The following is a 12,946-nucleotide window of genomic DNA, read 5'->3' on the forward strand; positions in this document are numbered from 1 at the left end:
TAGGATAAGGGCAAAATTCCTTAAATTGGCCTACAAAGTTCTTCATTGTCTGTCACTTGATTGACCTTTTTTGGTCCAGTCTTGCCGCAAGTTCCCTTTTTGTTTCAGTCTCCCCTATTCATCACAGGGCTTTCCTTCATGGGATATTTGCACATGCTATTCTTTGGTCTAGAATGCTTATTCCTGCTCCCCTTGTCTAGTTAACTCTTGAGCTTCTTCAGGCTTCAGCATAATGGACACTTCCTGAGAGAAACTTTCCTGACTTCCTTCTCTAGGTCGAATCCCTAGTTATAATGTCTCTTAACACTATGGACTACATTTACAAATTTAAAAAAAATTATGTGATAATCTCTCATTTTAAACTATGAAAAGGTAGGTAATATACTTGTTTTTGCTCATTATTGTATTCCCAGTGCCTAGCTTAGTGCCTGTTGCATAAATACTGCCTGTTCAATAAATATTTATTGAAGGAATAGATTCAAGGCCTTTTAAACTATTCCTTATTTAACCAACCAAATGTATTTTTCACTCTTACTCAACAAAGACCTATAGTTCTAATAACAGATTAACTCTTCTCTGTACATCTTTTCATCCTTATCCTGACCCAAGATCTTTCTCCACCTCCTCACCTATATACACTTGCAATTTACCTATTCACTTACAATTCCTCCTACCTCCTAAATTTCCTTTGTTTCACAAAGTTCTCTTTAATACATCAGCCCCTAACAAATGCCTCTAAACTTCTAAATCACTTTGTATTTCCATGCCATTCATTTGGTACTTCATATGCTGCATTACGTAATATTTCATATGTAATTACCTTGTTTTATTTTTTTGATGATTTATTTATCTTTTAGAGTGCATGAGCCCAGAAGCAGGGGGAGGGGCAGTGGAAGAGGAAAGGAGAAAATCCTCAGGCAGACTCCCCACGGAGTATAAAACCTGATGTGGGGCTTGATCCCACAAATCTGAGATTATGACAATCAAGAGCTGGACACCTAACCAACTGAACCACCCAGGTGCCCCTGTTATTTATTTTTGTTTTTTTTTAATATAACCACTGTTAGGGAGTTTGTATGTTCTTAAACAGTAGTTTAATTTTTGCTACTGGAGTACCCAGGCATGTCCTAAGTCCACTGTAAACATTTGTGGAATGAATTAATGAAGAACTTTCTGCAACCTGGAATGTGTCAGCCTGCAGTTATCAACAAGTTTAGCAAAGGACAATTTTCTTTGTAGGGCACCTGTTTATTTTATACTATGTAATACTTCTAGGGGTCGTTTTGGCAGACAGTTCAAAACAAGCATGATGGAAGAATATTAAAGTAAGATACTATTTTAAATTTCCTGACATATTAGAGTGGTTCTGTACTCAGGGATTTCTAAATCCATTATAAAATTATTAATATATTTCACAAATCTCCTGAATTCCATAACTCTCTTGGCTGAATGAATATCATTCACGACAAACCTTTAACCCTACGTAAAATGCAGAACATTTCAAATTATTTCCCCCTTTGGTGAGACTAAGATCTAAGTAATTAAGACTTTGTTTCTTTGAAGATCAGAAGGTAAATTATAATCCCAATTATCTGATTTATTATAATTCCAATTATCTTATTTATTTTAGAGAGAGTACATGTGCAGGGGAGAGGGGCAGAGGTAAAGGGGAGAGAGTCACAAGCCAAGCCGACTCCATGCTGAGCTCCAAGCCTGATACAGGAGTTGATCTCAAAACCCTGAGATCACCACCTGAGTCTAAACCAAGAGTTGGATGCTCAGTCAGCTGGGCCAAACAGTGCCCTATGTCTTATTTTTATTATTTTTTTTAAAAGATTTTATTTATTTATTTGACAAAAAAAGAGAGCACAAGCAGGAGGAACAGCAGAGGGAGAGGGAGAAGCAGGCTCCCAATGAGCAGGGAGACGGATGCAGGTGCTTGATTCGCAGACCCTGGGATCATGACCTGAGGTGAAGGCAGTAGCTTAATGGAATGAGCCACCGAAGTGCCCCCTGAGTTTTATTTTTAAATGCAAGAGCTGAGGATAACAAAGTCGAAAGATAATATTAAAATTCGGCTATACGTGTCACCCATTTTAAATGCAAGGAATTAATTTATTTCATGAGTTTTATCAGTCATGATTTTTGCCCATACTAGTTAAAATATTTAAAAATTAAAGTTTGATAATAAAGAATTATGAGTTATCTATTTATCCATTTCTCTTTGGATGTCCTTATGAACATTTTATATGGAGCTAATTAATTGCTCTTTTACCAGCTTTATTGAGATATAATTTACATACCATAAAATTCACCCATACTAAGTGTACAATTCAATTTTTTTAGTATATTTAAAGAGCGGTGCCACCACTAGAATCTAATTTGGTTTTACACTATTTTTTTAATTGCGATATAATGGACAACATTGTATAAGTATTACCGCTCTAATTCTGGAACATTTTCTTCACCCCTAAAAGAAACCTTGTACTCATTAGCAATCTCTCCCCTTTTCTCTCTTACCCATCCACCCCTAGGCAATCACTAGTCTACTTTGTTCCTATGAATATTTAATATTTAATATTTAATAATATTTAATATAATAATATTTAATATAAATGGAATCATACAACAAATATGTGGTTTTTGTGACTGGCTTCTCTCAGCATATTTTCAAGACTTACCAATGTTGTTGCATGTATCAGAACTTTATTCCCTGTTATCTAATAATAGTCTATTGTACAGATGTACCACATCTGATTTATCCTTTCATTAGTTGATGGATATTTAGGTTGTTTCCACTTTTGGGGCTATTAGGGATAATGCTGTTATGAACATTTGTATACATGTTTTGTCTAGACATATTTTATTTCTCTTGGGTAAAAAACAAGGAGTGGAATTTCGAGATCAGGTGCTAATCACTGTTACGATGAATAACATATATTTTTTTTCTATTTCAAAAGATTTTTGACAAAGCCAGGAAACAGACTTTTCATGAAAATCTAATATAAATTCTTTTTTTTTAAATAAGGTTATCTACACAGCTTCTCTATCAACAAAACTGCATATTACTTTCCAATTTGGGGTTCAAACAGGAATTATAAAATGAGGTGAGAACCTTTAGTATAAGTCATAAAACTAGATGAAGTTTGCACTAGCCTATTTAATCAATATGCTGGGATCAAATTATATTTTTTGAGCAGGATGTATATATTCATCTCCTTAATGGACAACTACTTTAGAGATAAATACACAGTAAGGGAAGGCTTACCCAGTAGGAGGAGCAATAAATAAGAATTTAAAATATCAAACACCCTGAGTAAACTAAATTCTTATTTCCCTCCACTAGCGGGGGCCTGTTCTACATTTCCTGAGAAAAAAGGTGAATCGTTACTTATAATTAGTCATGTAAATTTCCAAAGTCTTTCATAAAAGCATCTTGCAGAAATTGGAGCCCAAATAAACTTCTGTTCACATGTTTTCTTTCTTCTTTTTTTCTTTTTTTCTGGCAATGTACACTCTAGTTCAAATATATTCAGGAAGCAAACTTTAAACAGAGAATTAGGAGCTGATTGTAAAATTCCACTTTTTAAAAAGAGCAAAAAGACACATTTTAATTTTAATTTTAAAGAAAAATCAAACACCTTGCAGCAGAAATGAGGCATAATCAAGGGAAAACTACCAGACGTCCTACCAATTACAGCACTGGAGAACGCCACAGGTCGTCCAAAAGACGCATTCGTTTTAGCCAACAGCTCTTTCCTCCCGCCAAAGCTGTCCCTAGACCGTCAAAGAATAACCCAAAGAGTGATCGATGATTTTTCCCTTTTGATTCCCCTCCACCCGCCCCCCCCAATCCACCTGCTTGGAGGTGTCAAAGCGACTGGAAATGGTTAACAGGGACCAGCAGCAGAGAGAGAAACAAACACCCCTGACAACCCACAGCTGAGTAAGCAAGAGCTGTTTATTCACGAACATGTTCCATTTGGAGACTGTCGGCGAGCCCTTGAAAGACCAGGCACATTTTAGAAAGCTCCTGCAGAGGGAGAGAATAATCTTTTCTCCCCCGCCACTCCCCCAAAACACACACTGAGAAGCTCCGGTGGGAACCATCTGGTCTAAGGCAGCCTCCCCCACCCTCCCCGACCCTGTAGGAATAACCTCCCGCACCAGTGCATCCGACCCCTTGCGCGGGTTGTGTAACTCCCCAAAATGAGCTCAGACGCGGCAGAGGCTGGCCCCAGCCCGAGGGCTTCTGAAGGCGCTTCTGCCACCTCCACCCCCGCCACGGCCCGCCCCGACGCCGCGACCGGGGCTGGGGACCCTGAAGAGAAATGGCCCTTCAGCTCCCTTCCCTCACCTGGCTCGGTCCCACCTGAGGGCAAAAACTGAGAAAAGAAACAAGCAGGAGGGGCTGACCTTGTTGCTACTGACAGTGGAGCGGCACATCCTGCAGCTTCCTGGAAAGCGGCCCGAAGGACATATTTCCCCCTGGAGGAAGGAAACGGGAGGGCGCCGGCCGGGCGGCGGCGGGCGCGGCGGCGGTGGTCAGGGCGGGCTGTGCAGCCTCTAGCGGGGACGGTCCGAGGACTACATCTCCCAGGCTGCTCTGGGCCGCCTTGCGTCGTGACCCCGGCGCGCACGGAGGCGGTGACTCTTACCTCACAGAGGTAGCTCCTCCGCCGGCAGCAACTCGGCGCCCGCGGTCCATGGACCGGAACCCCGGGCCGACGGGCAGGAACCCGGGCCGCTTTCGCCGCCTCCCCTCCCCAGACTCCTCCTCCTCGCTCTCCACCGCCTCCTCCGGACGCCCGCAGGACGCGCACCGCCGCCTCCGGGCTCGCGGAGCCACCCCAGGAGGCTGGGCGGCGGGTTCGCGGCTGTCGGAGTACTGAGGCCTACTCCGCCGACTCTCAGTGCTATTGTCCCTGGGCCGGGCCCTGACCAGGTCCACTGGGGAGGGCCGAGTGCGCCGGCTCCGCGGAAGATGCCGGACCAAGCCCTACAGCAGATGCTGGACAGGTACGGTCAGCTTTGGGGAAGAACGCGAGCCGCGGGTCCTCGCTCTTACTCTGGCCCTTCCCGAGCCCGGCCTCGAGCCTCTCCATAAGCGGAGCCCGGCGTGCCGGGAGGAGTTCCACGCCTGGGGGGCGGTGTGAGGGGCGGAAAGTTTGGAGTTGGTGCTGGGGGAGGATAGAGAGGGTGCACGGGTGCTTCGACTTAAAGCGAAACTTAGGGAGTGGCGACTAGTTTTGTTGGAACGCTCTTTTGAAGTGAGAGGGGCTTGGGTTAGTCCACAGAATTAGTTTCTTTTTCGGTTTCCTACACTCCTCCCCTCCCCCAAAACTATGTTGTAACGTGTTTGTCAGCGATGTCACTGGCAAGAACAACCGGACTATCTTTTAGGGGAGTGATCCCCTGCAGTTTTAAGACTCCAAAAACCAAGGGTAAGCATTCTTTTGGGAAGCCCGAGAGTCTGATTTCATTCCTCCTTACCCCCTCCCGTCCCATCCCCACCCCCAAACTGTAAGGTCAAACCTATTCACAAGGGAGCTTTAACGGTCAGACCAGAGTAGAGGTTATGGAAAACAGCCACATGAGTCCCACGCTGAACAGTTACCATATTTTATGATTCATTGAGTTCACTGAAAAAGTTTTGCCTTATACTGAGGCTACTGGCCCATTTCTGGGGGGCTCCTGTCTGTGAAACTCTTGTTGTGAAGTCGGTTGCACCGCCCTCTGCTGTTGAGATTCTAGTTCATGGGTTCTACCGTGAGTTTTGGAGACCGAGTCTGCATTTCTCCCTAGCCAGGTCTTAAATTCCTGGCATAGCCAGTGCTACAGGCTAATGCGTGATGTTTGTGGTTACTGAAATTGTCGGCCGACCACTTGCCACCTTGTTAAGCAGGTGGTATATTTCTTTATGTTGAGTAAAGATCCAACTGTAAGAAGTTAAATGAAAAGCTTCCCTTAACTGAGATTATACCCAGATGAAAGCTGTTTGGGTCAGCCACACCCAGAACACAAATCACCCAAGAGTACATCTCCTCCCAGAGTGACAGACGTTTCCTCTGGAGCTTAGAATTTTGAGACACCCATGTTGGTAAAAATCATGTTACTTACTTTATTCAGTTGGGATGACCCAGTCATTAATCCAGCCGTTGTTTGAGGTCAGCATTCAGGTCAAGTTGTATTGACTACCCCTTTTTTAATGTAAGTAACTCATAAGCTCCTAGAAGATAGAAACTTCCTAATTATTTATCTTAAATCCTAGAACAGAGCCTGGTACTGAATAGATCATCAGTAAGTATTTGATGAACAAATGTATAACTTTTTTGGTCATTTTCCCCAGTTGTCTAGGGGTCTGATAAGTTAGTAGGTTTTTCCTTCATTATAATTTAGCATATTGGCAAATTACAAAGGACTATGAATGCCTAAAGGAGACCTCCTCATTCCACTACCATTTCCAATCAAATGAGACCCTATTCTGTTGCAGGATATATTGTAATTAGATTTTTTTTTTCTTCCTTTGAGTGTCTGCTGCTTTCAGTTTTACATAGATGACTTTTGGAAGGGTTTTTGTGTCTAAAAGATGACCTGGCTTTCCTATGTTCTTTGGAGATTTCCATAAAAATAAAAAGCCAAGGATTTCTGAGGCACTTAACAACTTCTCAGTAGAACCTTGGAAATTCTGTGTTTACTAAACTGATGGCTATAATATTGAGTAACCCTCATCTTTTGTACCTTTTGACATATCTCGACATAGATTATTAAGATAACATTCAAAGACTTTTTTTTATTTTTATTTTTTGATAATTGCATTTTTTAATTTTTTTATTTTGTTTATTTTATTTTTGTTTTTAAATATACATATAATGTATTTTTATCTTCAGGGGTACAGGTCTGTGAATCGCCAGGTTTACACACTTCAGCACTCACCATAGCACATACCCTCCCCAATGTCCATAACCCCACCCTTTTTTTTTTTAAAGAGAGAGAGCACAGAGGGAGAAGCAGACTCCCTGCTGAGCAGGGAGTGCAATGCGGGGCTCCATCCCGGGACCCTGAGTTCATGACCTGAGCCGAAGGCAGACGTTTAATGGACTGAGCCACCCAGGCACCCCTCAAAGACTTTTATTATCTTAGTAGTTTGCAACCTGCCTTCACATTAGAATCACCTGGAGAGCATTTTAAAAATATGCATGGATGAAATCTGGGTGGCTCAGTTGGTTAAGCATCCGACTTTTGATTTTGGCTCAGATCATAATCTCAGGGTCTTAAGATCAACTACTCCCCGCTCCCGCCCCTCAGGCTCCACACACTACTGGGAATCAGCTTGGGATTTTCTCTCCCTCACTTGCCCCTCCCCTCCCCCATACACACACACTTTCTCAAATAAATAAGTTTTTAAAGATTTTTAATTTATTTGAGAGAGTAAGAAAGCGCATGAGCAGAGGGAGAGGGAGTAGCAGATTCCCCTGCTGAAACAGGGAGCCCAACCCAGGGAATCATGACCTTAGCCCCAAGGCAGACACTGTGTTGGTTAAAACACTGCCACCCAGGCCCGCCTAAATAAGTACATCTTTAAAAAAATACATGGATGGATGCCTGGCTCTGCCCAAGACCAGTAAGACCACAAATTTCTAGAAGGATGAGGCCTGAAATAAGGGATTATCTCATGATAAGAGTACAGATTCATGAGAAAAGTTTGGGCTTTAGAGACCATAATTGTGAAATTTTCATTTTACCTCTAGTAAGCAGCAAAATGTGATTTTGGACTTAAATTCTGAGGCTATCCATTCTCATTTATAAAATGAGAATATCCAGGGTCCCTGGGTGGCTCAGTCAGTTCAACATCTGCCTTCAGTTCTGGTTGTGATCTTGGGGTCCTGGGATGGAGCCCCCTGTCAGGCTCTCTGCTCAGCAGGGAGTCTGCTTTTCCCTCTCCCACTCCGTCTGTTCTCGCTCTCCCTCTCTCTCAGACAAATAAATCTTTTTTAAGAAAATGAGAATATCCTACCTTGCAGGCTTATATCAAATGAGAGCACATGTAAGCACTTTATTTTTTTACTTTTGTTTTTAAGATTTTTTTTTTTTTTGACAGAGATCACAAGTAGGCAGAGAGGCAGTCAGAGAGAGAGAGGGAAGCAGGCTCACTGCTGAGCAGAGAGCTGATCTGGGGCTCGATCACAGGACCCTGAGACCATGATCTGAGCCGAAGGCAGAGGCTTAACCCACTGAGCCACCCAGGTGCCCCATGTAAGCACTTTATAAACAAAATGCTATTCATGTGTTAGGCATATAGAAAGTACTTAAGATTCTCCTGTAATCAACCGGTGTGGCAATACTCCCCCTGTCCCGCCAAAACCTTCATATTTACTGTCATCTTAATGTGGGTTGGCCCTGCATACAAATTGAACACAAAGATACTTGATTGATTCATTGGAGGAATACGGATAAGCCCAACAGATTAAAATGTGTCAGGGGGCGCCTGGGTGGCTCAGTGGGTTAGGCCGTTGCCTTCAGCTCGGGTCATGGTCCCGGGGTCCTGGGATCGAGCCCCACATCGGGCTCTCTGCTCAGCGGGGAGCCTGCTTCCTCCTCTCTCTCTGCCTGCTTGTCATCTCTCTCTGTCAAATAAACAAACAAACAAACAAATAAATAAATGTGTCAGCCTACTAGGGTTCATAGTTCTTGCAATGAATTTGGCTTCTCCCTAATTAGTTTTTAGGTGGCAGTTTTTGAGGGATAGAATTTAGCTCAGAAACCTGCCCATATGTTTATTTTTCTGATGAAGGTTTTATCCTTGAGAAGATTAAGGAAATTTCTGTAACACATATATTTTTCTGTTGCTTCTAGGTTTAAAGTTGGGTATTTGGTAGTGAGTAAGTATTTGTATTTATTGAATTTGTATGGTAAATATTGACTGCCTCCATATATCCAGTACCATTCTAGGTCCTTGGTATCTATAGTGAGCATAACCAAAAATGCTCATATGGAGCTTAAATTCTAGTGGAGATTGTGTTTAATTATAAAATGGATTGTGTGCATAGTCTATACTACTTATTCTTTCAGAATATTCTTATTCTTAATGGCAGCATATTAATAGCTGAAGTCGAATTGCCTTGTCCTTTGTGGATAAATTGGTTTAGCAATTGTTCATTTATCTTGATGAATTTTATTGCAGTATTTGTAGGTGGAAAGTATATATATAATGTTTTGATTGCCTTTCATTCTTAAACTTATTCAAACCTTTTAAATTGCTGTGGGTAAACAGTTTCTGAGAGTAGTGGGAAAGGGGGTTGATTTTCTATTTTCATGAGTGATTGGAGATCACAAATCATTGCCCTGAAATTATAAGCATTTATAAACTCAGACGCTTTATATCATTATTCCGTCACCATCTATTTTCTTGATTTCGCTTACGTTGGATTATGTAGGATTAAATGTATGGAGAATATTGTAACAAACTGCAGGAATGGGCTTTATGTTTGAAACCTGGTCCTGCTGAGTTTTGCTTCTGGAAACTTGACTTATGTGTGTAAGTCTTACAGTAAACACTCGGGAATTTCTTGAGGTTGTTTTGCATCACTTGCTTGTACCTGGGAGTAGGCAAGGCACATAGCCAGTGTTCCAGAACAGTCATATGGGAGGGAAAACGGAGAGAAGAATCTCTTCCTGCTCATCTCCTGCAGTGGCAAAGTGAGTTAGAATCCTCACTCTGTGTTACCAACCACAGATGCACTTCCCTTTGGAGGATGTAGACTATTCTGATAGGAACATATACCATATTATCTTCAGATTTATACAATCATTTCTTAGTTTCCATTAAAGCAGTTTCTCATTTTGTTAGTTGGCATCTTTTCCTCGGTGACATCAGTATCCCATTTTGACAACTACAGACCAATACCTAGAATTAAAAACCATAGCAATTAATTATATTTACTTCTATTTGTATGTTAAAAGTGGAAACATTATAGGAAAAGTCCCCTTTGAGCATACTCATTAGTTCCATATCTTCTCTCCATCCCTATGGCACCATCGTAAATGGGTTTAACTTCTTCCCGCCTCCTTTGTTTAATGCTTTTATATATAGCGTATATATAAAATGGTTTTGTTTTTTTCTAAAATTTAAATATATCAGCTACAATTTGCTTTTTAAAATACTATTTTGAGTTCTGTGATACTCAAGAGAACATATATATATACTGTGATACTCAAGGAATATATAATATTCATTGGATTGACATATTTTTTCATCTATTCCCCTGGTTATGATACTTAGGTCCTTATTTTCTCTTTATCAGCTCTCCTTATAATTTGACTTTGATTCCATTTTATTGTCCTTAGCTCTACTAAAAGTATACTAAAGGTCACTAATAATTTATTTTTCCTTTAAGATTTTATTTTAGAGTGAGAGCTGGGCGGCGGGGGGGGGGGGTGCAGAGGGAGAGGGAGACTATTAAGCAGGCTCCTCACTGAGCATGGAGCCCAGTGTGGGGCTTGATCTCACGTCCCTGAGATCATGACTTGAGTAGAAATCAAGAGTTGGAAGCTTAATCAACTGAGCCACCCAGGTGCCCTGTAAAGGTCACCAGTAATTTCTTAACCAGTAAAGCTAATGCCTTTTTTGCTAGGTCCTCATATCCGTGACATATATTTCATGAAGATGAAGCTGATGATTGCCACCCCCTACGTTCTTGAAAATATATTACACCATACTATTTCTCGATCTTTGGCTTTTCTCCCTCTCATATATTATCTTACCTTTACTCCCTTCAATCATGTAAATATAGTTTAAGCCTCAGCACTTACCATTTCTCTGAGTGTACCCACTTTCTATTTCACTTTATTTTTTTTCTTTTTTTTTTTTTAAGATTTTTATTTGTCAGAGAGAGAGAGAGCGAGCAAGCACAGGCAGACAGAGTGGCAGGCAGAGGGAGAAGCAGGCTCCCTGCCAAGCAAGGAGCCCCATGTGGGACTCGATCCCAGGACGCTAGGATCATGACCTGAGCCTAAGGCAGCTGCTTAAGCAACTGAGCCACCCACGTGTCCCTGTGTTTCACTTTCACCTCTATTTGAATAACTCCCAGATGTGTGTCTTTATTCCTGACCACATTCCCATTTTTCACTGTCTCTTTCCTAGCTGGCTAATAGACATTTCCATTTTGTATATACATGGTATTATTAACACCCTAACATATCTAAAACTAAACTGATATTTCCCTGGTTTTTACTTTTCTTTTGGATTTTGATTAGACCATCCTTGAAGTCCACCAACCATGAAATTTTTTTTTCTTTTTCCCTCCAAATTCACTCATCGAATATTACAGATTCTTTTTTTCTCTGGTTGTACTTTTTCTCTTCCAGTTTGACTTATAGTACCAGAATTGGCCAAGGCATGATTTTAATCATCCCGTTATTCATTATGTTTATAATCATCCCATTTCCATTGCCAGTCTGTACATCACCTATAGGATAAAATATAAACTTTCAAGACTTTAATTAAGGGGTTTATATCTATTAACGTAATTCATCCTCAACCTACCTTAATCATACTCCTCTGCATTCCACTACATTGCCCTCTGGATATATCCTGTGCTTTCTTTTTAAAGATTTTATTTATTTAGAGAGATCATGTGTGCATGCGCGTAGAGGAAGAGGGAGAGAAGGGACCCTCAAGCCGACTCCCTGCCGAGCACAGAGCACCATCTGGACCTTGATCCCAGAACCCTTAGATCATGTCCTGAGCTGAAACCAAGAATTAGATTGCTTAACTGACTGAGCCACTCAGACACCCTGATATCCTATGCTTTCTTTTCCTTATTTTTGTTTTAGGTGACTTCCTCCCTTTTAACACCTGGCTAATTCTTTTTTTTTTTTTTTTTTAAGATTTTTTTTATTTATTTGACAGAGAGAGAGAGAGATCACAAGTAGGCAGAGAGGCAGGCAGAGAGAGAGGGGGAAGCAGGCTCCCTGCTGAACAGAGAGCTCAATGTGGGGCTCGATCCCAGGACCCTGAGATCATGACCTGAGCCGAAGGCAGGGGCTTAACCCACTGAGCCACCTAGGCGCCCCAACATCTGGCTAATTCTTAACCAGTCTTAAGAATTCAGCTCAGATGTCACCTTGAAGCATTACATAGCCCCTTTGGACAGAATGAGTTGCTCCCTTCCTATGTTTCCATAGAATCTTTATACATTTATCATAGTAAATCACACTGTATTATAATTTTATAAATGCACCTATCCCATGTCTCAGAGTCTTTTGCACAAACTCATTACCACCACCACCATGCACATTCACCTGGAAGTTCATTGAGAACAGAAACTGCTCCCTATTCCTTTTACCCACAAGAGCCTTGGAGTACATCGGAGACACTGTTGAATCTGTGCCTTTCTTTACATCCCTTATTACATATCAGTGCTTAGAATAATCTTGCAAAAACCATTTCAGACACAGAGTATGACTGGCACCAACTATCTTTTTAAAACTTTTCCTTTAAGAATGAGAACATAAATATCAGTTGCCCAGGACAAACTGATTTGTTCACTGTCCTCTGAGCACAAAATGTTCTTTTTAGCATCTTGCCTTTCAAAGTTAAACCCATTCTTGACCCACTTCAGGTTCTGCCTCATTTACAAAACTTTTCTGGACATTTTAGGCAGAAATATTTTCCCCCTCTTCTCCAGACTTATGTAGCGATCCTTTACATGCCCTACATACATACATGACTCCTAACTCTTACATGATGAAAGTTTATAGGTTGATGAAAGATGGTAATATTTTTATGGCACAGTGGAATAGACTGGAAGGAATGTAAATCTCTGGTGAAAGCTCCGTATGACTGCTTAAAAGTACCTTAGCAAAAATGAAACAATTTCTTATACCAGTTCTAATGTCCTATGAAATAAATGGAAAATTTCTCGGAATTCACTATATATATGGC

At 41.2% G+C, this 12,946-nt stretch overlaps 2 protein-coding genes across 17 annotated transcripts in view; one reads left to right on the forward strand and one right to left on the reverse strand.

The window, feature by feature from the left end:
* CPEB3 (cytoplasmic polyadenylation element binding protein 3) overlaps positions 1-4,594 on the reverse strand; it is a 193,691-nt gene extending 189,097 nt beyond the window's left edge. For 8 of the 16 annotated variants that reach the window (XM_032313592.1, XM_032313591.1, XM_032313588.1 and 5 more), the window contains exon 1: positions 4,417-4,593. The gene's annotated coding sequence lies outside the window, so the exon portion shown is untranslated. Of the gene's footprint in view, positions 1-4,416 lie in introns of all 16 variants that reach the window. The other 8 variants (XR_004278792.1, XM_032313580.1, XM_032313585.1 and 5 more) reach the window with 2 other exon arrangements.
* A 57-nt stretch (positions 4,595-4,651) lies between these two features.
* MARCHF5 (membrane associated ring-CH-type finger 5) overlaps positions 4,652-12,946 on the forward strand; it is a 53,663-nt gene continuing 45,368 nt past the window's right edge. Inside the window, exon 1 of the mRNA XM_032313594.1 lies at positions 4,652-5,019. Coding sequence (XP_032169485.1) covers positions 4,985-5,019 — 35 coding nt within the window. The 5' untranslated portion in view covers positions 4,652-4,984. The remainder of the gene's footprint in view (positions 5,020-12,946) is intronic.

Source organism: Mustela erminea, chromosome 14 (genome assembly GCF_009829155.1).
Source record: "Mustela erminea isolate mMusErm1 chromosome 14, mMusErm1.Pri, whole genome shotgun sequence".
NCBI classification, from domain to species: domain Eukaryota; kingdom Metazoa; phylum Chordata; class Mammalia; order Carnivora; family Mustelidae; genus Mustela; species Mustela erminea.